The sequence below is a fragment of the Uranotaenia lowii genome, chromosome 2 (genome assembly GCF_029784155.1).
Source record: "Uranotaenia lowii strain MFRU-FL chromosome 2, ASM2978415v1, whole genome shotgun sequence".
Classification (NCBI taxonomy): Eukaryota; Metazoa; Arthropoda; class Insecta; order Diptera; family Culicidae; genus Uranotaenia; species Uranotaenia lowii.
In genome coordinates, this window is record NC_073692.1 from 185,332,433 (window position 1) to 185,358,501 (window position 26,069).

Genomic DNA, 26,069 nt, shown 5'->3' on the forward strand with positions numbered 1-26,069 from the left:
TTCGAGCGATGGCGCGTAGTCTGCCACGACCTCAGGTTGCTTCAGTCGTACGTCGTACGATATTTATCCGAGACGGGCGTTGGTTTCGTATGTTGTTCACTACGGAGAGTTTTGCCATTATCTATAGATGACAATTGCCGAAGGGGGGAGACGGAAGACCCATACGCCCAGTAGTAGTTTTAGAAGATCGTAGTCCCCTTTATTTTCGAAACCGATCTTGGGATGAATTCTTTCAATTTTACTATATTGATTTATCCGAATGTTCATCAGGAAACGTACTATGTTTGCTCATTCTATTTATTACATATTCAATTAATACGTAGTAATAATTCATTGATCGCTTCATCAAACATCATAGAGACGAGCTGGAGATAAATAATAAATTTTAAGAAACGGAAATAAAAAGGAAAAATGAACTTTTTATTGTTTGTTTTGTGTTGTCTTCTGAGTTGAGATATTCACAATTATTTCTTACACAGTTGTTACATAAAAGATTGTAAAAAGACATTGGTTGAAATTTAAGATCACCATTATCATATCGTTATGGAATTTGTTTTTATTTTGTTTATGATACGTCGACCTATATTTTGTTTTCCAATCATTAGCATAATTTAGATAGTTCCCAATACCTAAAACACAAATTTAAAATAAATCTTCTGTGACAGTAAATTTCATAAAAGCATAGGTTGAAAATGTTTCTCTGAAAGTTTGTAGCAACGAAGTGTTCCAGTTTTTTGTAGGAGTGAGTTTTGTTTTTTTTTATGATTGCTGGTTTACTAATTTAACCTCGTTTAACGGCGACCTTGCAAATCAATTGTATGTGTAGTGTTCATGTGTGTGTATGTGTTTATGTGGGTGTGTTTGTCTATGTTTCCGATACGTATCCCAGTCCCCCAAAAACTCTCAACTGTAGACTACTGAACGTTTCCACCAGAAAATTTTGGTGTACGCGCACAGTAATCTTTTTTTTTTCAAGATTTTGTTTTCCGCAACTAAACAGCATTTACTGATGACCATGGGTGGAAATGTTGATCTTGTGAACCAACCGCCGACCCCACCAGGCTTCCAAATCGAACGGTGTGAAACCGGCTAGCCGCGGTTCAGGTACACTTTTGTAGAATACTGGCGGCGTTTGATTTTTGTCTTGAGTAATCTGAAAATGAAGAGAAAGAAACAAAAATTGTTGTGAAACTGTACAGTTTTATTCATCCACAGTGGGAAGAGGTCTGCTAAAATACATTTACTAGATTAAGTATTGATCGTTAAATTTCACTACAGCTTTTGCCAGTTGAAAGTGTAAAAAGAGAACAATACCGCGCTTCGTTTGTAGTATTTTTTTCAAATTCATTTTTGAGTCGTATGAAGCGGATGATTAAAGCAAATCCCAACGTCTCAAGTCGTGATTTGGCTAAAAAGATCGGCATGTCGCAGAGCTACGTTCAGAATGCAAAGAAGAGAGGTGGACTACATACCTACAAGGTACAGAACTTCTCAAACCACGATAAGCGGCAACAATCGACGGCTAAAACTCGGGCACGGAAGTTCTACGAGAAGATGCTGACAAAATATGGTCCATGATGGAGGACGAAAGGTCTATAAAAGCCGATTTTAAGCAAATTCCGGGGTTGGAGTTTTTAACCGGCAAGAGAAAGTTCGATGTGGACTAGACTGAGTCGATTTGGGGTCAATTTGAAATTTCTCAAACCCTGGGGTCTAAAAAGCTTCGTTTTGGTTCAAAACTCATCTATGATTTTTTGCAGAATTCAAATTCAATTTTTCTCATACAAACATAAAAGTTCAAAATAACTCAAATACTGCAAAAAATCATTGATGAGTTTTGAACAAAAACGAAGCTTTTTAGATCCCAAATCGACTCAGTCTAATGTGGCGACAAATTTAAGAAGTAGAAAATATCGAAGTTCGCCTCCAAATATCTCGTTTGGCAGGCCACATCTGCTCTTGCGGACTGAGGAGTGAGCCTTTCGTGATAAAAGAGGCACAGTAAATGGCGAGATCTACAAATCTGAGTGCCTCGAGAAGCGTCTTTTGCCGATCTTGCAGCAGCAAGACGAAGCTCCGCTATTTTGGCCAGATTTGGCATCACGCCCCTATTCTAAATGTGTCCTGGAGCGGTATGAGGCCAATTTTGTCCATTTTGTTCCAAAGAACATGAACCTGTCAAACTGTCTGGAACTGCACCCGGTGGAGCAGTACTGGGCAATAATGAAGCGGGATCTTCGGAAGAGCGAGAAGTCAAGTCGAAGACGAGAAGGATATATTAAGAAAATGAAAAAAAAACCGAGAAACTGGTACCAGATGACAGTTAAGACTTTGATGGAGGGCATCAAGCGAAAATGCGTTCAATTTTACACTCAATGCTCCATCGATTAACTTTTCTTTTGATTTTTGAAGTAAATATACACTCAAAGAAATCTTGTTGTTTGAACCAAAAAAAAAATTGATTTTGATTCAAAAATATATTCTATTGAAAAAATTTCTTTTTTATTTGAAACAATGTATTATGAGTACGATTCTAAAGAAAAAATTTTGAAACAAAGGATTTATTCTTTGAATTTAAAAAATACTTTGAATCAAAGAATTTGTTTTAATTTCAAAGGTGAAAAATTCTTTAAAATAAAGGAAAACAGATTAGAGATTTTTTATTTGTCCCAGAATCAAAGTAATATTCCTTTGTTTGGCCACTAAACAAAGTAAAATTCCTTTGTCCTAAAAAACTTTTTCGCTGCGTGTATGTATAAAACTACCCTAAAATTTTGGTTTGATTTTAAACATTACAAGAAAATTGGCATGACGTGTTCAGTGTCGCAATGATTTTGTGTTCGCCTTTTTATTACGTCGAGTGCTGAAAATCGAATTTTGCAAAAAGTTGGATAAGTTCTTTCTTGCTGTACGTTACGAAGATTGCTTTAGAAAAGGCCTGCTTTCCCTACTGAAAAAAACATTGTCGAAAAGTAGTACTTTTCGATACACTTTCAAAACAGTGTCGAACAGTTATAATGTTTTGATTTGGAAGGAGAAAACTGCAAACTGTTCCTTCAAGTAGGAAAGTAGGACGTAGGGCGTAATTATCCTACACAGAATTTTTTTTGACTATTACGTGTCACTGAAACTGCAACCTTTAAAATGAATCAACCCGTAAATAACAAAACCTGTAATTTTAAATTGTTTTCCTTAAAAGTTAACGAAGATTCATTTATTATTAGAGCAAGTTCACTGGTTGAGATGGAGTTGGAAATTTCGAAGGTTTACAACACATCACAACACATTTGCCGTACACCGGTGTTGGGAAAATCTGATATTCGAACAGTTTCGCGCTGCAAAATTTGTATCGTATAACACTTTTTGGTTGAGGGTGATAGAAAAACACGATATTTTGCAACACCAAACCGAGTGATAGAGTCGGCGTTGCAATACAGTATTCGTGCATGAAACGCTTAGGTGCTGCCATCTATCTTATGCTCAAAACCTCAGTTGAGGGGAAAATAAAGGAAATTGAGCAATTTCAGGATTTAAACATAAAGTGATATTTTCTTTTTTTTTAAATCTTTTATCACTTAAATTGATACGAATTGCAATGAAGTTAATCAACTCTGTAAAACTTACAGCCAATTTTTTTCATGCCCTTGCCAATCGAATACATTTTGAGGCGCAGAGATGCCAGATAGCTGGGTGAATAAATAAATTCTGTATGTATGTTTTGTTTGAGCGGTTTTCGGGAGTAGGAAATTGTTTCGCTTTTTTATTTGAAAAAGATATTCCGTCGGAATGTCCGGTAACAAGTTCGGAACGCCGTCTTTAATGGATCCATCATCTTTAGAAAACGGAACCCTCGCTGTTGATTCGACAAGTGTCAATCATATCAAACGCAAGGCGTCGTATCGGAAGTAAAATTCAGCTTGTGTCTGAAATATCTATACTTTTTATTTGTCACTTACTTAATTATCACTTTGAAAATGAAAGTTTTAGAAAGAGTTCAAAAACTTTATCAACTCGTGATATCAAATGCCCTCCAATACAAAACTCCTAATTCTGCAGAATACAGTTTAATATTGGGATGCATTATAACTTTAAAAAAAATTATAAAATAATAAAATTTTCATATTGGCACTACTATTTCAAGTTAATGATCAAGTAAAATAAATTTGATTTCAATTTTCAAACGGTGAATTCAAAATACAAAAAGTCAGTAAAATTACTGAAAAGCAAATTCTCTTGGCATCGCTGGTTGCTTTCAATTTTATACCTTCGTATTCTATCACACCGGTGGACGGCCAACCTTTTTGGTCTATATTTCACGATAGAAAAATTCCCATCTGTGCTACAGACGTCAAAATTCCTACCACTTTTTCCCAACACCATTGGACTTGCTCTTACAACAAATGTCCTGTAAAAAAGTTGTACACTAAAAATTAAATGTCACGTAATTTGTTTTTGTTACAGGACATTTGCATAATTTTACAGGAAATAATTTTTGCTGTGCACTAGGCAAGCCTCGTTGGATAAATTTACCACTCGTGCTGGAAAAAAAAACAACACTTTTTGCATCTTCTTTCATACATAACTTTTATGCTAATTCGAAGAATTCCCTTGAAAATCAATTGATGAATATACAAGAATCACGTCTCAACAAAAAACCGCGACCATGCCAATGACTGAAAATTTCAGACCAAGCAGGTCATGGACTGTTCTTTTGCAAGCAAAACAAAAACAGTGTCGAAAAGTTTTCTTTTCAGTACTGAATTGCATAAAAGTATTATTCATCCGTGGACGCGGGTGGGGGCTCATTTATATCTGCACCTCTATATAAATGAGTTTAGCTTGTCGTATGAGAAATTTATATTCTGATAGTAAAATATCACAATGTAACTCTCATAAGTACCAACGGATCACTATATGAGCTTTAGTGAAACGGAAAACAACGGTGCTGGTTCCACGGCTTTAAACCAACGCCCACCCATAAGCTCAATGGTCCAATCAGCAATGATTGTTTGACCTGTTTATTATTCTACGTGATGAACCTTTTTAATGATATTATATATTTCAGGACAATATAAGATTCTATTCCTACAGAGACGGATTTGTAAACCATCTACCAAGAAATTCAAGCACTTGTAACGTGAAAGTGTAGGTAAACCGGTATCAAAATTGTACCTCTCAAGTAAGTTATTTTGTTTTTCTTGCTCTCCATCAAGATCGGCTTCATTTAATTAAAAGGCCCAGGTTATATACAGATTATTGATTTTTTTCTGCTTATGATGTTGTTCGTTTCAGATACACACTTTTACACATCGTAACAAAAATACTCAGCCCACAGTGGCTATTATTGTCTGTTACATTACGCAACACAGCATTAGACATCGTAACAACAAAACTCAGCCCACAGTGGCTATTATTGTATGTTACATTACACATCACAGCATTACACATCGTAACAACAAACCTCAGTCCACAGTGGCTATTATTTGTCTGTTACATTACACAACACAGCATTAGACATCGTAACCACAAAACTCAGCCCACAGTGGCTATTATTTGTCTGTTACATCACACAACACAGCATCAGACATCGTAACAACAAAACTCAGCCCACAGTGGCTATTAGCTGTCTGTTACATTACACAACACAGCATTAGACATCGTAACAACAAACCTCAGCCCACAGTGGCTATTATTTGTCTGTTACATCACACAACACAGCATTAGACATCGTAACAACAAAACTTAGCCCACAGTGGTTATTATTTGTCTGTTACATTACACAACACAGTATAACACATTGTAACAACAAACCTCAGCCCACAGTGGCTATTATTTGTCTGTTACTTCACACAACACAGCATTACACATCGTAACAACAAAACTCAGCGCACAGTTGCTATTATTTGTCTGTTACATTACGCAACACAGCATTACACATCGTAATAACAAAACTCAGCCCACAGTGGCTATTATTGTTTGTTACATTACACATCACAGCATTACACATCGTAACAACAAAACTCAGCCCATAGTGGCTATTATTATTTGTTACATTACACAACACAGCATTAGACATCGTAACAACAAAACTCAGCCCACAGTGGCTATTATCTGTCTGTTGCATTACACAACACAGCATTAGACATCGTAACAACAAAACTCAGCCCACAGTGGCTATTATTTGTCTGTTACATTACACAACACAGCATTACACATCGTGACTACAAAACTCAACCCATAGTGGCTATTATTTGTCTGTTACATTACACAACACAGCATTAGACATCGTAACAACAAACCTCAGCCCACAGTGGCTATTATTTGTCTGTTACATTACACAACACAGCATTACACATCATGACTACAAAACTCAACCCATAGTGGCTATTATTTGTCTGTTACATCACACAACACAGCATTACACATCGTGAATACAAAACTCAACCCATAGTGGCTATTATTGTTTGTTACATTACACAACACAGCATTAGACATCGTAACAACAAACCTCAGCCCACAGTGGCTATTATTTGTCTGTTACATTACACAACACAGCATTAGACATCGTAACAACAAAACTCAGCCCACAGTGGCTATTATTTGTCTGTTACATTACACAACACAGCATTACACATCGTAACAACAAAACTCAGCCCACAGTGGCTATTATTTGTCTGTTACATCACACAACACAGCATCAGACATCGTAACAACAAAACTCAGCCCACAGTGGCTATTATTTGTCTGTTACATTACACAACATAGCATTAGACATCGTAACAACAAACATCAGCCCACAGTGGCTATTATTGTTTGTTACACTACACATCACAGCATTACACATCGTAACAACAAACCTCAGCCCACAGTGGTTATTATTTGTCTCTTACATTACACAACACAGCATTACACATCGTAACAACAAAACTCAGCCCACAGTGGCTATTATTTGTCTGTTACATCACACAACACAGCATTAGACATCGTAACAACAAACCTCAGCCCACAGTGGCTATTATTTGTCTGTTACATTGCACAACACAGCATTAGACATCGTAACAACAAAACTCAGCCCACAGTGGCTATTATTTGTCTGTTACATCACACAACACAGCATCAGACATCGTAACAACAAAACTCAGCCCACAGTGGCTATTATTTGTCTGTTAAATTACACAACACAGCATAAGACATCGTAACGACAAACCTCAGCCCACAGTGGCTATTATTGTGTGTTACATTACACATCACAGCATTACACATCGTAACAAAAAACCTCAGCCCACAGTGGTTATTATTTGTCTGTTACATTACACAACACAGCATTACACATCGTAACAACAAAACTCAGCCCACAGTGGCTATTATTTGTCTGTTAAATTACACAACACAGCATAAGACATCGTAACGACAAACCTCAGCCCACAGTGGCTATTATTGTGTGTTACATTACACATCACAGCATTACACATCGTAACAAAAAACCTCAGCCCACAGTGGTTATTATTTGTCTGTTACATTACACAACACAGCATTACACATCGTAACAACAAAACTCAGCCCACAGTGGCTATTATTTGTCTGTTACATCACACAACACAGCATCAGACATCGTAACAACAAAACTCAGCCCACAGTGGCTATTATTTGTCTGTTACATTACACAACATAGCATTAGACATCGTAACGACAAACATCAGCCCACAGTGGCTATTATTGTTTGTTACACTACACATCACAGCATTACACATCGTAACAACAAACCTCAGCCCACAGTGGTTATTATTTGTCTGTTACATTACACAACACAGCATTACACATCGTAACAACAAAACTCAGCCCACAGTGGCTATTATTTGTCTGTTACATCACACAACACAGCATTAGACATCGTAACAACAAACCTCAGCCCACAGTGGCTATTATTTGTCTGTTACATTGCACAACACAGCATTAGACATCGTAACAACAAAACTCAGCCCACAGTGGCTATTATTTGTCTGTTACATCACACAACACAGCATCAGACATCGTAACAACAAAACTCAGCCCACAGTGGCTATTATTTGTCTGTTAAATTACACAACACAGCATAAGACATCGTAACGACAAACCTCAGCCCACAGTGGCTATTATTGTGTGTTACATTACACATCACAGCATTACACATCGTAACAAAAAACCTCAGCCCACAGTGGTTATTATTTGTCTGTTACATTACACAACACAGCATTACACATCGTAACAACAAAACTCAGCCCACAGTGGCTATTATTTGTCTGTTACATCACACAACACAGCATTACACATTGTAACAACAAACCTCAGCCCACAGTGGCTATTATTAGTGCTACATTACACAACACAGCATTACACATCGTGACTACAAAACTCAGCCCATAGTGGCTATTATTGTTTGTTACATTACACAACACAGCATTAGACATCGTAACAACAAACCTCAGCCCACAGTGGCTATTATTTGTCTGTTACATTACACAACACAGCATTAGACATCGTAACAACAAAACTCAGCCCACAGTGGCTATTATTTGTCTGTTACATTACACAACACAGCATCAGACATCGTAACAACAAACCTCAGTCCACAGTGACTATTATTGTCTGTTACATTACACATCACAGCATTACACATCGTAACAACAAACCTCAGCCCACAGTGGCTATTATTGTTTGTTACATTACACATCACAGTATTAGACATCGTAACAACAAACCTCAGCCCACAGTGGCCCCTATTTGTCTGTTAAATTACACAACACAGCATTACACATCGTGACTGCAAAACTCAGCCCATAGTGGCTATTATTTGTCTGTTACGTTACACAACCCAGCGTTACATATCGTAGCATCCAAACTGCAACACATTTACACATTAACATAACGAATAGTAAAACCCTAAATTTGCTCGTAATACAGCTCCCTGACCTTCTAACCTATCAGGGAGCAACCAGTGTTCAATTGAGTGCCAGTGCTTAGTCCCTCTGGTGTATTACGGTCTCGTCCAACTCCTTCCCAATTCATGTACCTAGCTTTCCCCCGCGGTGAGAAGTTTTAGCCTCAAAAGGGCTCTGTGATTTTTCACAAGCTGCCGCATAAAAAAAAAAAAAAAAAAAAAAAAAAAAAAAAAAAAAAAAAAAAAAAAAAAAAAAAGAATTGCATAAAAGTATTAATCTTTCTAAGAAAATAATGCTTTAACTTCCGCACTGTTCGGTGAATTGATGGGGGAAATTGAAAAAAATGCTTTAAATAACTTTTTTTTTTTTTTTTTTTTTTTTTTTTTTTTTTTTTTTTTTTTTTTTTTTTTTTTTTTTTTTTTAAGGAATTTAACAGCAAGCTGCCATTCTTCCCAATCCCTTTAAATAACTTCAATTGCTCGATTGTTCAACTGTTATAATTTGTTATAGAAGAGATAAGGGCATGATGGCCACCTTAAGAAGGACGCTTATTAAACAATAGAAAACAGCTATATTATGTGAGTGACATCACTGTTTCGTGTTCAACACTAAAGTAGTCTTTTCGATATCTGGCTGATACTTGAAAAAGTAGAGAACGTTTAAAAAACATGCATTTTAAATTTTTTGTCGGAAGCTGAAAATCGGTCACTATGAGAACAATAATGAGGCATAATGAGAACCACCCCTGGGGCAGTATAAGCACCATTAATCGGCGAATTCAACTCGATGAAGTCAACTAAATTAGGCTGGAACAAATATCAATTTCTTCTTTTGTCAGACCCCCTTCGAAATTTCCAAAAAACGCAAAGGGGGCCATGAATGAATGGGCCATAGGCATGAACTGCTTTTCTTGTGCATTTACCTAGTTTTGTAGTGAAAACATGACGTTAAAAATCCAGTGCAAAGTCGAATTTAGGTGTTCGAACAGTCTCAGAAATTACACATTGATAAAAAGTTATAAAAACGACTACATTTGAAAAGTTGTCAAAAGTTATGTGTTTCGTATTTTTTAATTCTAAAAATGCCCGAATGGGACAAATTACGTCAGCTTTGTAATTAACTTTTTTTCAATTTTGCTATCGAAAACGTGACAGATTTAGTGGTTGATTGATTTAAAAGTATGGTTTTTACACCACTGCACTGAGTGAATACAGGTAGATAAGTAAAAAATAAATAAATAGAAAAAAAAGTATTAAATTCATTAAAAAAATGCAATTCGATTTTAAAAGAACACTCCCTGGGCGTGGTGGGGGGCTCAATTATATCACTCTGATATAATTGGGTATGCCTTGACGCCTAAGTATCCTTTCCGTGGTTATATTATCACACTTTTCGATACTTAGGAGCACCCTCAGTTCACTTAGAATGCAAGTGAACTGAGATATGGTGTTGGCCCCAGGGCTTTTTACAAACGCCCCACCAAGCATTCATTGGTCCGATCAGTAATGATTGTTTGACCGGAAATTTACACTTTACACTACATTACACATCATTCAGTGGTCAATGGGTCAATATTACATAACACATTATCTGTTTACTAAACATATGACACAACAAAACATAACATACCGCAGCAACAAAACTCAGCCCACAGTGGCTATTATTTGTCTGTTACATCACACAGTCCAGCATTACACATCGTAACAACAAAACTCAGCCCACAGTGGCTATTATTTGTCTGTTACATCACACAGTCCAGCATTACACATCGTAACAACAAAACTCAGCCCACAGTGGCTATTATTTGTCTGTTACATCACACAGTCCAGCATTACACATCGTAACAACAAAACTCAGCCCACAGTGGCTATTATTTGTCTGTTACATTACACAACACAGCATTACACATCGTAACAACAAAACTCAGCCCACAGTGGCTATTATTTGTCTGTTACATCACACAGTCCAGCATTACACATCGTAACAACAAAACTCAGCCCACAGTGGCTATTATTTGTCTGTTACATCACACAGTCCAGCATTACACATCGTGACAACAAAACTCAGCCCACAGTGGCTATTATTTGTCTGTTACATTACACAACACAGCATTACACATCGTAACAACAAAACTCAGCCCACAGTGGCTATTATTTGTCTGTTACATCACACAGTCCAGCATTACACATCGTAACAACAAAACTCAGCCCACAGTGGCTATTATTTGTCTGTTACATCACACAGTCCAGCATTACACATCGTAACAACAAAACTCAGCCCACAGTGGCTATTATTTGTCTGTTACATCACACAGTCCAGCATTACACATCGTAACAACAAAACTCAGCCCACAGTGGCTATTATTTGTCTGTTACATCACACAGTCCAGCATTACACATCGTAACAACAAAACTCAGCCCACAGTGGCTATTATTTGTCTGTTACATTACACAACACAGCATTACACATCGTAACAACAAAACTCAGCCCACAGTGGCTATTATTTGTCTGTTACATCACACAGTCCAGCATTACACATCGTAACAACAAAACTCAGCCCACAGTGGCTATTATTTGTCTGTTACATCACACAGTCCAGCATTACACATCGTAACAACAAAACTCAGCCCACAGTGGCTATTATTTGTCTGTTACATCACACAGTCCAGCATTACACATCGTAACAACAAAACTCAGCCCACAGTGGCTATTATTTGTCTGTTACATTACACAACACAGCATTACACATCGTAACAACAAAACTCAGCCCACAGTGGCTATTATTTGTCTGTTACATCACACAGTCCAGCATTACACATCGTAACAACAAAACTCAGCCCACAGTGGCTATTATTTGTCTGTTACATCACACAGTCCAGCATTACACATCGTAACAACAAAACTCAGCCCACAGTGGCTATTATTTGTCTGTTACATCACACAGTCCAGCATTACACATCGTAACAACAAAACTCAGCCCACAGTGGCTATTATTTGTCTGTTACATCACACAGTCCAGCATTACACATCGTAACAACAAAACTCAGCCCACAGTGGCTATTATTTGTCTGTTACATTACACAACACAGCATTACACATCGTAACAACAAAACTCAGCCCACAGTGGCTATTATTTGTCTGTTACATCACACAGTCCAGCATTACACATCGTAACAACAAAACTCAGCCCACAGTGGCTATTATTTGTCTGTTACATTACACAACACAGCATTACACATCGTAACAACAAAACTCAGCCCACAGTGGCTATTATTTGTCTGTTACATCACACAGTCCAGCATTACACATCGTAACAACAAAACTCAGCCCACAGTGGCTATTATTTGTCTGTTACATTACACAACACAGCGTTACATATCGTATCATCCAAACTGCAACACATTTACACAATTACATAATGAATAGTAAAACCCTAACTTTGCTCGTAATACAGCTCCCTGACCTTCTAATTTATCAGGGAGCAACCAGTGTTCAATTGAGTGCCAGTGCTTAGTCCCTCTGGTGTATTACGGTCTCGCCCAACTCCTTCCCAATTCATTTACCTAGCTTTCCCCCGCGGTGAGAAGTTTTGGCCTCAAAAGGGCCCTGTGATTTCTCACAAGCTGCCGCATAAAAAAAAAAAAAAAAAAAAAAAAAATTCGATTTTAAAAGAACACTGAATAGTCCGGTTTAGGTAAATCGACAGGTTGAGAAATATTAAAAAAAAAACCTTACACACATGCCGGAATGAGAAGGAATGAAACAAAAAAAAAGGGAATTGCGATCATGTAAACGAGTTTCAGGAAAGACGGTTGTGACTATTAGGTATTACTGAAAAAAACTTGGGTGCTTAATTGTAAGCTGTGAAAAAAAACAAGTGAAAATGTGTGGTTCTGATAGTGAGCACGACAACCACCTTTTTACATTATTTGTGGCTATGATCTTAAAAAAAAAAAATTCCATATGTACAACGCATAGCAGTTAGCTTCAGTTTACTTGGGCACAATGATTTTTTTTCGAGTGCTCAATATCGATCTACGTCCTTTTATTTAAAACATTTTTATTCGTTTTTTTTAAGAAACAATAGAGTTTCGGCAGAAAATGTGTTTGCCGTTATTTGACCGCTTTATGAAGAGATACACCATATCCGTTATTCGAAAACAACAAAACTTAGAAAAATTATAATAATTAAAAAATATACTATACGGTTGCAAATCTGTTGTTGAGTTTTGATGAAAAAAAATTTGTTTTCAACTTTTTTTCGTCATTTTTGTTGAGTAACTTCTGTGTTTTGACAAAAGTTGCCCGGAATTTTGGATAGTCTATTTTCAAATCAAATGCACAGATTTTGCCAGGTTTTCATAAAAAATTGCCCGGATACGTGCTGAAAAATTTCTGGCAATCTTTAGTATAAGCATTAAAGTAGCTCAAATATAATAAAAATTGGAAAAAAACAACATAAATCACCGATGAGGTTCATCCGAATTTTAGGCTAGCGTGTTAATGACTAAAGTCCTTCAAACTACTAAAAAATCATTCACAGTCAAATGCGTTAAAAGTCGACCGATTTTATGTGGATTTAAGATCAATCGAAAAGAAACATTTTGTCTAACGGGAATGAAGCGTAGTACGGCCCACTTGAGCAGTATTAGTCACTAGTCAGTGGAAAAAAAGTGAAAGCCACTTCTTGCCACCTGAATATAAACTGATCTAAACGTATCGATACGAAGACGCTGGTCTCTTGAACAAGCAATGCGAAAAATTCACACAATAAGATGCGCTTCGAGGAGTTGATTGCTGGTTAAAAAAACTGGCCTAAGCTGATGTGAGGTCGGGTTGATACTTACGCTATTCCATGCTTCGTGAATGTATCGTATCAGCTCGTCGTGCTGGGAGTGCTGGGGTTGGCTTGAACTTTGCTGCTGCTGTTGTTGATGTTGCTGCTGCTGCTGCTGCTGATGTTGTTGTTGATGTTGCTGATATTGTTGTTGTTGCTGCTGCTGCTGCTGAGATTGATTGGATTGATGGTGATGTTGATGTGGACTGGATTGCTGCTGCTGATGGTACGAATGTGATTGGTAGTTATCTCTGGGTGGCATTCCGCCACCTGGCCGCCTGGACATTCCCGGGGACATCATCGGTCCCTGTCGGCTGGAAGATACAGGAAGCAAACTTTTGTAAAACTCATTCGAAACCATGCCAAAAAAATGAAAACAGTAAATTCTTCCAGCTTTAATACATACACAAACGCGAAACGTTTCGTACACAATAAAAATCACTTACCCAATGCTTCGATCCATATTTTTTCCACACGTAAGAGAAAGGATCCGTATGTGAAATGCAAATCGGGTACCCACCGTAAATGAAAGAAAAAAAAACAAACTAGTTGTTCGCCACAAATCAGACTCGGAAGATGCAGCAGGAACTTCACTAGTTTGCTGCACTTCTACCTTTGCACGGTATAATTTTGCTTCGCACGATTCTTCTCCGGTCTACGAAATTAAAGTTTATAATGGGGGGAATCTTTTCGGAGCTGGCTGATGGCCACCAATGACAAAAAAACAGTATGAGATGTAAAAGGTAAACTTTTCGCAGATCGAGTTTTCTCCTCTTCGTTCGATGCTCTTTGTTTTGACAGTCGACGCTGGCAAATCGAACAGCGGAGTGTTTTTTTCGTAATTCGAGAGCCCTATTTTAGAGATGCGACATAAAAAATGTACATTTTGATTCACGAGCTTGTTCTTGACCTTGTAATTTAAATATTATTGAAAACTCTGGCTCATGTATTAAGGGAAATACAATGCTGCATCAACTACTCAGTAAACAGTCAGTTCTATTAAATAACGCATATTTTAACATCAGCAAGTAAATTTCATGCTCTACCTGTGCTAGGCAGAAAAGGTGCAAAACGGAACCAAACAGGCCTTTTGCAAGCCCTTTTTGGGCGAATCAGCTGTAAAAAACGATAAAACGGCCAAAAAAAGGCGACAAAACGAAATAAGAAGCCGCCAAATCTGACATTTGGTAGACCCACGGAGCAAAAACTTTGTGTTCGGGCTGGGTGCCAGATTTAGAAAATTATCTTATTTCATGAAATATTCATTTTTGTTACGAAAAAACGCAAGTATTTTCCCAATGTAATTAATGTAGGTTATAGATTTTTCCATCATTCCATCTAGATAAACGGTATAGAAAAGTTTAGTGGTCAATCTCTGGAAGATCGATCTTTTCAACTCAGGCCGATGACATAGGTGGACAATAGTGGACGGACATAGTACTAAAATGTTAATGCAATATGTATTTAAAATTTTCAATAATTGTTAAGAAGCGCGGACCATTTTTGTTATAACGGTTCTTTCTCACAAGTTCATGATTATTGTAGTAAATATAGGGACATAAAGTAAAATAAAATAAACAAGATAAAGGAATAAAATAAACAAAATACATCCTATGGAAGAAAAATATATGCTGATTTATCCATGATCTTATAAATTGTAAATACATTTCAATAAATATAGCAATACAAACCAATATACCTCACTTTAAAAAAAAACAAGGCCATCATGTGGAGAAAGTTATAACTATCTGTGCGGCCTGGTCGGGGCCGAGTGTTCACCTACGAGGACACACGTCGCTTACCTGGACATTCCGGCGATGGACCTTCTGGGTTACGCGTCACTGGCGTTCGTCGTCGCACGCGGCCGGTTGTATCGCGACTGTCCGACGAGGACGCAAGTGGTTGTGTGCGTGAGAGCCGAACGCATTTAATGACTTGTCGCCGAGGGGCGTCTTGATGGTTGAACAGTTGCATTGTGTAACTGTCTATTTATAGTTATTCGTTCTGTACAAATAGTTCGTCGTATGGTGTCCCACACTATCATGTATAAACATTGACAATCTTAATTACTTCTGGCTGATTCCTGATTTGTTGGTAGTGGATTGACAGTTGATCACTTGTCTCTTTCCAATTGACTTCGAACGATTTCTACCAGGTCGAAACGAATCCTGCTGCCAAACTGAATCGGTTTGACTATAGTTTCGATAGATTTCAACTTGCTTCATTGAAAAACACCAGACCTGTATCGACCAAAATATTGGCTCATTGAACAACTACCACTTAGCAGAAACCAATTGCTGAAGCTTGACTAGACGGTGGAAAAGGATACAAAACAGTTTCACTATACACCGGCAAAAAAGCGCGATTCTTGTTGAATCTAATGTGACTTAAGAGATATCTGTTCTGAATTAAGACCGGTGGTTCGAGTACTTGGGCACTCGTTTCAATTTGAACATAGATTTCAGGAGAAACGAAGTGTCACGTAATTTCTTTTTGAATTTCGTGACTTAATTCTTTGTAATTTCCCTGTGATTCGAAAGTTCATTATCCCGAGAGGAATAAATGCATTCTTATGCCGTATTTGTTTTCATCTGATGGGCAACCGGTTGTGCACCAACTGTTGTCATCTTCATATTAAAAACGCTTTGACAGCACTTGGTGCACAACCGGTGGACCACCAGGGTGAAAACAAATACGACATTAGTGATGCTCATGCGAGAAATAAAAAACTGAACTAAAACAACGCTTGGTATTCAACGTTGAATCAAATTCTTAAATATAAGTAAGTATTTTTTTTTTAAGGTGCCAGATGTTTTGCTGCATGGGTTTGTTGTTGTCCATTTCGGCGTCGCGCTGCCAAATTTCAAATCACTGGCCGCCGAAGAAAATCGTTAGCCGCCCGCTGGCTTTGCTCTCTCTCATTTTCATTTCAACCTCCGTTGAAACCGTGAGCAGCAGCATCGCATTTCGCTTCTAGACGGGCAAGCATTCGGCCGCATCGAGTAGCAGAGAGACAAAAGCTGTGGTCGCTTGTTGTGCGTTTTGTTTAATGGCGGTCTGTGTTATATTGTGGTGAAAAATCGCTGCTTTGAAACTTTGTGACCTGTTCACAGTGAAAATTCATTGGCGAAAGTTGTGTCGTTGTGTTCTGTAGCATTTGGTAACTGCATCGGAAGTAGATTTGGCATTATTCGTCGGAATAGTCGAAGGGTGTCGCCTTGAGGGAAGCGGAAAAACGACAGCCTGTCTGGAAACGATTTCTGGTGGAAAATCTCATATTAGGAACTTTTTATCGTTGAATTAACATACCAACATGACGGATATACGAGTGAGTTTTGAAAAAGTAATATTTCCATAGCATTGTAATAGTTTTTTCGTAGAAGTAATTGGCTTTAGAGTAGGGGGTGTGAAAAAAAGATGGAAAGCCGGTTGGTGGTTGCCGGTGGAGGGTAAAATGCCACCCTTCTATATGTGCGGCAAACGAAAGATGCCAACCTGTGCATAAAGTTGCATTTTCGATGTCCGCTAGTTGAACCATCAGTATTGGTGTTCATGACTTTTTGCAAACAGAACATTACAGTTACATTCTTTTAAATATTAAACAAAGTAATCAGTAACGGTAACGATTAAAGTTTAAACTCGTTAAGTGTAATTTTTAGTGGCGGAATTCATTTTTTGCCGCCATTTTTGTTTTGAATCGAACGGTAACATCTGCCAAATTATAATGATGCGTTTAAATCCGTTTTTTTGCGCTTCAAACGATGGGAATGTTAACTGTTTCTATAACATTGTCACTATGATTAATTAAGGCATTTTATTAATGTGAATAACGTTAACATTAAATGTCTTGTTATTGCTTTTCAATCCGTGAATCATGAATCAGTGTTGCCAGATTTATCAAACTTACAAGTTGACGATCAACTTCATAAGTGCTATGAATAAAGCCTTGTCCTTTTTTCCTTTTCACACTAGTCGCACTAAGCAACTTGAACTGCGATTTTTGGTGTGAGACGAACTTTTTTGTCTGTTGTTTTTGAGACGGTCTTAAAGACTCCCGAATAAAATGGGAGATGTTGAGACAGTCTTCTAGTGTGGGCTAGCCGAAAAAAGCATTTACTTCGATGGCTTTTACTCAACTCGAACTTAAGATTGGCAGAATTTGAAAGCATTTGCTTAACTCAGTATGAAAAACCTCAATGAAACATTACCTGCTAAAGCAGGCATGTCAAACTGGGGGTTCGCGGGCCGCATGCGGCCCGTTGCTTAGATCAATGCGACCCGCGTAGCCCCGTCTTAAATTGTCACAAAAAAAAACACCACTGATTTTATGTAAAATATTACTGCAAATAAACTAAAGCTGAATGTACCACTTCATATCAACCCATAAATAAGGTCGGAACAAATATAAAACTCTTCTTTTGTCACCCGCCTTCCTTGCTTCCGAAAATCCCGAAGAGAGGTAAATAAAGTTCAAGGAATTATATTAAAAAAAGAGAAATTCGTGTATAGAAATATATTGCATGCAAGCTTTTGTCCAACTTGTTCCAATTTATTGAAAATATGGGTTTGGAGTGACAAAAGAAGGATAACGAATTTATTCTGGCCTAAATGCAAAATATTATTTAATAGAATAATTAGATAATTAATTTAGGTAAATTGAATTGTTGCTTTCTTCATTTTTTTTTTCTTTTTTGCGATTAGCTTTGATTGTTACACTTAGAAGGGTTACTAAAAATCATATACAAATTTAACAATGAAATACTCACAAAAATACCATTTTGTAGAATGGTGCAATTTGAATTTAACTATTGATTTATTTATTTCCATATGTATTTGATACATGATGCAATAAAAAAATTGAAGAATGTTCAGTACACGATTCTTTTACCAAGCCATCAGTAAAAATTCAACGACAACTTTGCGGGATTTTTCGAAAAAATCAAAATTTGTAAGTATTGAGCAACAAAAAAGCAATCAATATTGCAATCGAAATTCTATAAAAAATGTGTCTATCTGTAAATTAAATTTCACCTATTGATTAGCTAAAGTTACACATACATATGTCTAAGCGTATTAAAAGTAATGTACAAAAAGTCGACTAAATTATTTTTAAAGAAATGAAAAAGTTTTAAATTTAGAAAAAAGAATAATAATGAAGATGGAACAAAATGCTTGTAAAATGTAAGAACGGTTGTATACTGTTTACCGGGATTCCATTTACCGGACTGTACTATTTACCGTAGCTATCATATACCGGATTTTCTTTGATATTTAGAGATTTCTCCGAAAATTTCGCCCAGAAGGACCATTTCCCAGAAATTTGAATATTTTTCTACAAATTGGTATTCGAAAAAAATACACTCGTTTCCAAAAATAGGATTTCTAGTGCAAATGGAACGTGGATATCGCCATAACATACTGTCAGGTATCAGAAAAGGGGTAGGCTTAACGGGAAATTTGTCAATAAATCAATCTTTACCTGGACTATATCAACTATCTAACTCTGTTATCTAACAAAATTCTTGAAGATATACTCGGTATAGTTTAACTGAAATTTAATGACATTAAGGTTTCTTTACATAGAATAAAAATGTTTTATCCCACTCATCCTATTTACTCGTAGGCCGCATTTGCTGCTCAGCAAAATGGTGCCGGGGCCGCCACATCTAGCCCCAAGATCGGGGGCAAATCCATCGAAAAGATCTACCAGAAGAAATCCCAGCTCGAACACATCCTGTTGCGTCCAGATACGTATATCGGTTCGGTGGAACAGCTCAAGGAGAACATGTGGATCTACGATAGCGAGGCCCAGAAGATGGTTCAACGGGAGATCACTTTTGTTCCTGGTTTGTACAAGATTTTCGACGAAATTCTTGTCAACGCCGCGGACAACAAACAGCGTGATCCGAAGATGAACGCAATAAAGATAGATATAAATCAGGAAACGAATACGATTTCAATCTGGAACAATGGTAACGGTATTCCGGTGGTCATGCATAAGGAAGAAAAAATGTATGTACCAACTATGATTTTTGGGCATCTCTTGACTTCCTCTAATTACAACGATGAAGAGGAGAAAGTGACCGGTGGGCGTAACGGTTACGGTGCCAAACTGTGTAATATCTTCAGTACCAAGTTTACCGTAGAGACTGCCACCCGTCAGTACAAGAAATGCTTCAAGCAAACTTGGGGAGACAACATGGGCAAGGCGTCGGAACCAAAAATTAAGGAAGATTACACCGGCGAAGATTACACAAAAATCACGTTCTGTCCTGATCTAAAGAAATTTAAAATGGAAAAGCTAGACGACGATATAGTCGGACTCATGTCTCGCCGTGCTTATGATGTGGCTGCTTCAACCCGTGGAGTTGGTGTATTTCTGAACGGCAAGAAATTGCCTATCAAAAACTTTAAAGATTATATTGACATGTACATTAAGGACCACAATGATGAAGTTGGTAGCCCAGTAAAGTTATGCTACGAAAGTTGCAATGAACGTTGGGAAGTTGCCGTAACTTTGTCGGACAAAGGATTCCAACAAGTATCGTTTGTCAACTCGATTGCCACTACAAAGGGAGGTCGGCACGTTGATTATGTTGCGGACATGATTGTCAAGCAGGTCATTGAAGTTTTGAAGAAAAAGAACAAGGGTGGTATTAACATCAAACCTTTCCAAGTTAAGAATCATATGTGGGTGTTCATAAACTGTTTGATCGTTAATCCAACCTTCGACTCGCAAACAAAAGAGAACATGACCTTGCAAGCCAAGAGCTTCGGATCCAAATGTGCCCTTTCGGAAAAGTTCATTGGCACCGTGACTAAATGTGGAATTGTAGAATCCGTGCTACAATGGGCCAAGTTCAAGGCACAAACAGAACTAAACAAGGCATCTGGATCGAAAAAATCGAAGGTTAAGGGTGTACCTAAACTGGAAGATGCAAACGATGCCGGTACTAAGAATTCATTGAATTGTACATTAATCTTGACAGAGGGAGATTCAGCCAAGACGTTAGCCGTATCTGGTTTGGGAGTTGTTGGCCGTGATACGTATGGTGTTTTCCCACTGCGTGGTAAGCTGCTGAACGTCAGGGAAGCTACTCATAAACAGATCCTCGAGAATGCTGAAATCAATAATCTTATCAAGATTGTAGGTTTGCAGTACAAAAAGAAGTATCTAACAATTGATGACTTGAAAACGCTTCGGTATGGAAAGATTATGATTATGACTGATCAGGATCAAGACGGTTCGCATATCAAAGGTTTGCTGATTAATTTCATTCACACAAACTGGCCAGAGCTCCTTCGTTTGCCGTTCCTGGAAGAGTTTATTACACCGATTGTCAAGGCCACAAAGAAAAATGGCGAAGAACTCTCATTCTTCTCACTTCCAGAATTTGAAGAGTGGAAAACAGATACGCCCAATGCTCATACATATAATATCAAATACTATAAGGGTTTGGGTACTTCGACTTCCAAAGAAGCGAAGGAGTACTTCCAGAATATGGAACGACACCGAATCCTGTTCAAGTATGATAATTCCACCGATGATGATGCCATCAGTATGGCTTTCTCAAAGAAGGCTGTTGATCAGCGTAAAGAATGGCTCACAGCTCACATGGAAGAAAATCGTCATCGTAAACAAGTTGGTTTGCCTGAAAAATACTTGTACACTAAAGCAACACGTGCAATCTCGTATAAAGAGTTTATCAACCTGGAACTGGTCCTGTTCTCCAACTCTGATAATGTCCGTTCGATTCCGTGTGTGGTTGACGGCCTAAAGCCCGGTCAACGTAAAGTTATGTTCACTTGTTTCAAACGTAACGACAAGCGTGAAGTCAAGGTTGCCCAGCTAGCTGGCTCAGTGGCGGAACAATCTGCATATCATCATGGTGAACAATCGCTCTGCGGTACTATCGTCAATTTGGCGCAGAACTTTGTCGGCAGCAACAACATCAATCTTTTGTATCCCGGCGGTCAGTTCGGTACCCGTTTAGCTGGCGGAAAGGATAGCGCTAGTCCTCGTTATATTTTCACCATGATGTCTTCGCTTACGCGGCTGATTTTCCACCCCTTGGATGATCCTCTTCTGGAGTACCAATACGATGATAACCAGAAGATTGAACCCACTTGGTATCTACCCATTATTCCTATGGTGCTGGTCAACGGTTGTGAAGGTAAGTAACGGAATCATATCTAAAAAGTTCATCATAATTCGTCTTTACCCACCTGGTGTCCATTTAGAATAATATGTGTTGGTTTGATTAAGTTTTCAACATTAATAATTTATTTTTCGAAGCATTTTTTTTTTAATTTTTTTTTTCGATTTTGAATAACGTAGAAATTAATGATTGTAGCTGAATTCTATTTGAGAATAATGTTTAAGTTATGTTACGAGGTTTTGAAAACTATAAATTTTGTAAAAAGTTGTTGAGAAACGGAAGATGTTTTTAATAAGTGACACAAAAAAATACAATACAATACAATAGAATCGAATTATTCAAAAGTCGTTAAACAATCATATAGATTAGAATAAAGCTTTCAAGTCTAGTCTTATCTGATTGAGTTGACTGATCTAAAGTTTTTCCATACTCGCTACAGGTATCGGTACTGGTTGGTCTACCAAGATTCCCAATCACAACCCTCGCGATATTATTGCAAACATTCGTCGAATGTTGAACGGTGATGAACCGAAAGTGCTTCATCCGTGGTACAAGAACTTCCGCGGCTCTATCGAAGCAGTTGGACATCAAAAATATCTCTCCGTTGGTAATGTTGCTCTGCTAGAGAATAATAAAATTGAAATTTCTGAACTTCCGATCGGAACCTGGACTCAAAATTATAAAGAAAACACTTTGGAGCCGCTTTTGAATGGTAATGACAAACAGAAACCAGTTATTTCGGACTACAAAGAGTACAACACAGACACAACGGTTCGGTTTGTGATCTCATTCCTCCCTGGTGAATACGAAAAGCTTTACGCAGAAGATGGTGGATTCCATCGAGTGTTCAAGCTTACCAGCTCTCTGTCTACAACTTGTATGCATGCTTTTGACGATAAAAACTATCTGCGCAAATACGAACATGCCAATGATATCTTCCACGAATTTTACAAACTCCGTCTGGAGTACTATGGTAAGCGTAAGGCTTATTTGGAGGGCATGCTGCAGGCGGAGGCAGATCAGTTGAGCGATAAGGCTCGTTTCATTATGGAAAAATGTGATAGAACATTGGTGGTCGAGAACAAAAAACGCAAAGCGATGATAGATGAACTGATCAAGAGAGGCTATCGCCCTGATCCTATCAAAGAGTGGAAACGCAAGGTAGCCCAAGATGAAGAAGAAGAGGAAGCCGCTGATGATGAAGAAGTCGAGGAGGGCGAAGATGTCAAGCCAGGTAAATCAAAGAAACCTGTTGATCCAGAGAAGGCTTTCCAGAGGTTGACGGATGTGAAAAAGTTCGATTATCTTCTGGGTATGTCCATGTGGATGTTAACGGATGAAAAGAAAAATGAATTGCTAAAGCAACGAGATAACAAGCTGTCAGAGCTCGCTGCCCTGAAGAACAAAACATTGGAAATGTTATGGGTTGATGATTTGGACGTACTTCAGAAAAAAATGGACGAGGTTGAAGAAAAGGAACGTCTTGATGCGATTAGTACTGAGAAAAAACTCAAAGGTGGTGCTGCTAAAGCAGCTGCATCAGGCCGAGGCATGAAGTCAGTCGCCAAGAAAAGCGCCATAGACGACACAAAACCGAGTGTCATGGGCGAAGAGGTCAAGTTCAAACTGTCCGACGAACTCATCAAAAAGTACGAAAAACTTGCTGCTGGGCCGACTCGAGTAAAGAAAGAGAAGAAAGAACCGGGAGAGGATGGTGCTGAAGGCGAAGATGAATTTGATGCCCTTGTCGAGGGTAAAAAGCCTAAGGTAAAAAAGGAACCCAAGGAACCGAAACCACCCAAGGAACCAAAACAACCGAGGGTGAAAAAGGAGAAAAAGGAAGGCGATGGTATGAAACAACCTAAGTTGACCTTTGGAAAGGGTGGAGGAAAGGGAAAAGTAAGTTTTCTAAAAATAACATTTCAATTTTAATGCAGATGCACTGAACATAATATCTTAATATTTGCAGAAGAAGAAGGCAACTAGTGATGATGAGGACGCATTCAATTCAGATGCCAGTGGAGACGATTTCGGAGTTTCAGTAACCGTTCCGGTTCGAGAAAAAACCAATCGACGAGCGGCTTCAAAGGTAAGAATTTTGTTTGTTTGCTTGTTTGGAACTTTAATTTACTTCTAACTTCCTCCAGAAAATAAATTACTCTTTCGACGACGAAGAGGACAGGAACTTTGATAAGTCAGATGATGAGCTGTTTGATAACAACCCGGAGGCAAGAAACACCAGCCGTGTAGCTCCAGCTCAGGGCACTTTAGATGACGCAAGCGACATCGAAGAAGCAGGTCCAATTAGTTTGGACAGCGAAGTTGATTCCCCAGTAAAGCCCAAGAAACCTGCTGTCAAACGAAAACTGGGTCCAAAGCCAGAAGGTGGTCAGACTCCATCAGCAAAGCGAGGACGAAAGAAGCAAAGCACTGGAAGTAGTGATGATGATAAGCCCAAAAAGGTAAAATTGATTGTCTTTACCATTCGTTGAGAAACTAACAAAATATCTTTTATTTTATTTGACAGAAAACCCAGAAATTTGCCGACAGCGCATCAGAAGAAAGCGAACCAGCAAACGATGATAATGATTCAGATTTTGAGTAAACATTCAACGTAACATAGGTTCGAAAATGGCGCGGTGTCGTCTGATGTGTGATTCCTTGAATCGAGGAAGAATTTTAGTAGCATAAAAATATGTCCCCTTTCTTCTTTATTGTTCATCATCGCTGTCTGTCAACAAGAGCAAAGACATCTCTTGGTTAACATCTATTCGTGGATTCATGCACTCACTTATCTTGACGTGGCAATTGCAGTTTTTAAATCATATTTTACAAAACCTGATCTTGTAGCCAACCAGTTTTACGTTTGAGTAGATTTAATTTATAGACTTTAACGCAAAAAATAACATAAGTGTGTAGCGTTTCCATTATCTAAACCAGCACATACACAAATACACTAGATGTTAAGGTTAATTTATAACATAAATATTGTAATAATGGACTCGCAGTTGTACAAGTTTTATTTTTTCCGTTATACGAGTCGTTGGGTTTTTTAATGGTTAATTATCAACCGACGAATTGAAAAGCTATGTGCAGAATGCATCTGCATCTCCATTTTGAAAATTATTACAGAAGGCTATGAATTACTATGAATTTCAATTATGATATCACTAACCCATACAAATGGGTTTCCCAAAAAAACTTCTATTGGAATCGTATAACTGTAACCTCCGGACCGATCAGCTACCAATCAGGTCGATTCTCTAAACACGATCTCAAGTTGATAGCCGGTGTAGAGAAAAGTGTTTGTATAGGAATATTTTTGGTTGTTTTGATATCAGTTTTCAAAATATACCACGGTTATCATTAACTGGAAATCAACTTGTATTGCTGTCTTTTGTAATAATAAAATCTGTAGATAAAACTGATTTGAATGCTGTTTGACGCGAATCAATATCACATTCCATACTTGCATAACTGACATAAACAATCCCCCTTATTCTGCGCCGCGCGTGAGGTGACGATAGTCGAATCGAGTCGGAGTCACGTGTGTCTTGTCACTTTATTCTCGAAGCCGATGTGACAGAGCATACGATTTGTACCTAACGGTGACTATTAGATTAGGAAAAGAACTCAAAAAGTTCATTCTAAAAGACGTTTCTCACCTAAAGCGACTACTGGAATCGGGCGACTCGACTATCGTCACCTCACGCGCGGCGCAGAATAAGGGGGAATGCATTCTGAACGAGTCATAAAAATGAAAAAAAAAAAACGGAAGAATCGGGAGTTGTAGTCGGATTACATCTGTATAGGTTAGATAGACAGGTTAGCACGCTGTCTACACGCAGAAAAATAGAAATTAGTTTCAAAGGAAAGTGTCACGAAAACAAAGGATTTTTTCCTTTGATTTTGGGACAAATAAAAATTACTTAGATTCAAAAACATTTTCCTCTGTTTCGAAGAAATGTTTTCCTTTGAATCAAAGAATGTTTCTTGATTCAAAATCTGAAATACTTTGATTCAAAATCTTAAATCCCTTGAACCTATAGCATTTCCGTTTGATGCCATAACATTTTCCTTTATTTCCAAGTTATTTTGATTTTAATTCGAAAACATTTTTTCTTTGTTCTTATTATTTACTTTCGTTTCTACCAC

The 26,069-nt window shown here is 37.9% G+C and overlaps 2 protein-coding genes across 3 annotated transcripts; one reads left to right on the forward strand and one right to left on the reverse strand.

Annotated features, from left to right (window-relative positions):
• Window positions 1–260: 260 nt before the first annotated feature.
• Window positions 261–14,592, reverse strand: LOC129748478 (signal transducer and activator of transcription C). The gene is made up of 3 exons (XM_055743119.1): window positions 14,202–14,592; window positions 13,766–14,069; window positions 261–1,153 (listed from the first exon to the last, which is right to left on the reverse strand). Exons 1-3 carry the CDS (start codon window positions 14,216–14,218, stop codon window positions 1,004–1,006), a joined length of 471 nt encoding a protein of 156 aa, XP_055599094.1. The 5' UTR covers window positions 14,219–14,592; the 3' UTR covers window positions 261–1,003.
• A 2,110-nt stretch (window positions 14,593–16,702) lies between these two features.
• Window positions 16,703–25,342, forward strand: LOC129745224 (DNA topoisomerase 2). Of its 2 annotated transcripts, none has more exons than XM_055738164.1 (6): window positions 16,703–17,098; window positions 19,379–21,929; window positions 22,354–23,813; window positions 23,884–24,003; window positions 24,062–24,376; window positions 24,442–25,342. In XM_055738164.1, exons 1-6 carry the CDS (start codon window positions 17,069–17,071, stop codon window positions 24,517–24,519), a joined length of 4,554 nt encoding a protein of 1,517 aa, XP_055594139.1. In that variant the 5' UTR covers window positions 16,703–17,068; the 3' UTR covers window positions 24,520–25,342. The 2 variants fall into 2 exon arrangements, with proteins under 2 accessions (XP_055594139.1, XP_055594140.1); XM_055738165.1 differs by having other exon boundaries at window positions 16,703–17,083.
• Window positions 25,343–26,069: the final 727 nt, after the last annotated feature.

Coding starts and splice junctions, on each gene's coding strand:
- LOC129748478 (XM_055743119.1), bottom strand. Junction 1,154..13,765: donor TTCACGAAGCATGGAATAGC/GTAAGTATCAAC, acceptor CTTCATTTTCAG/ATTACTCAAGACAAAAATCA.
- LOC129745224 (XM_055738164.1), top strand. CDS start 17,069: ATGACGGATATACGAGTGAGTTTTGAAAAA. Junction 21,930..22,353: donor GCTGGTCAACGGTTGTGAAG/GTAAGTAACGGA, acceptor TACTCGCTACAG/GTATCGGTACTGGTTGGTCT. Junction 24,377..24,441: donor ATGATGATAAGCCCAAAAAG/GTAAAATTGATT, acceptor TTTATTTGACAG/AAAACCCAGAAATTTGCCGA.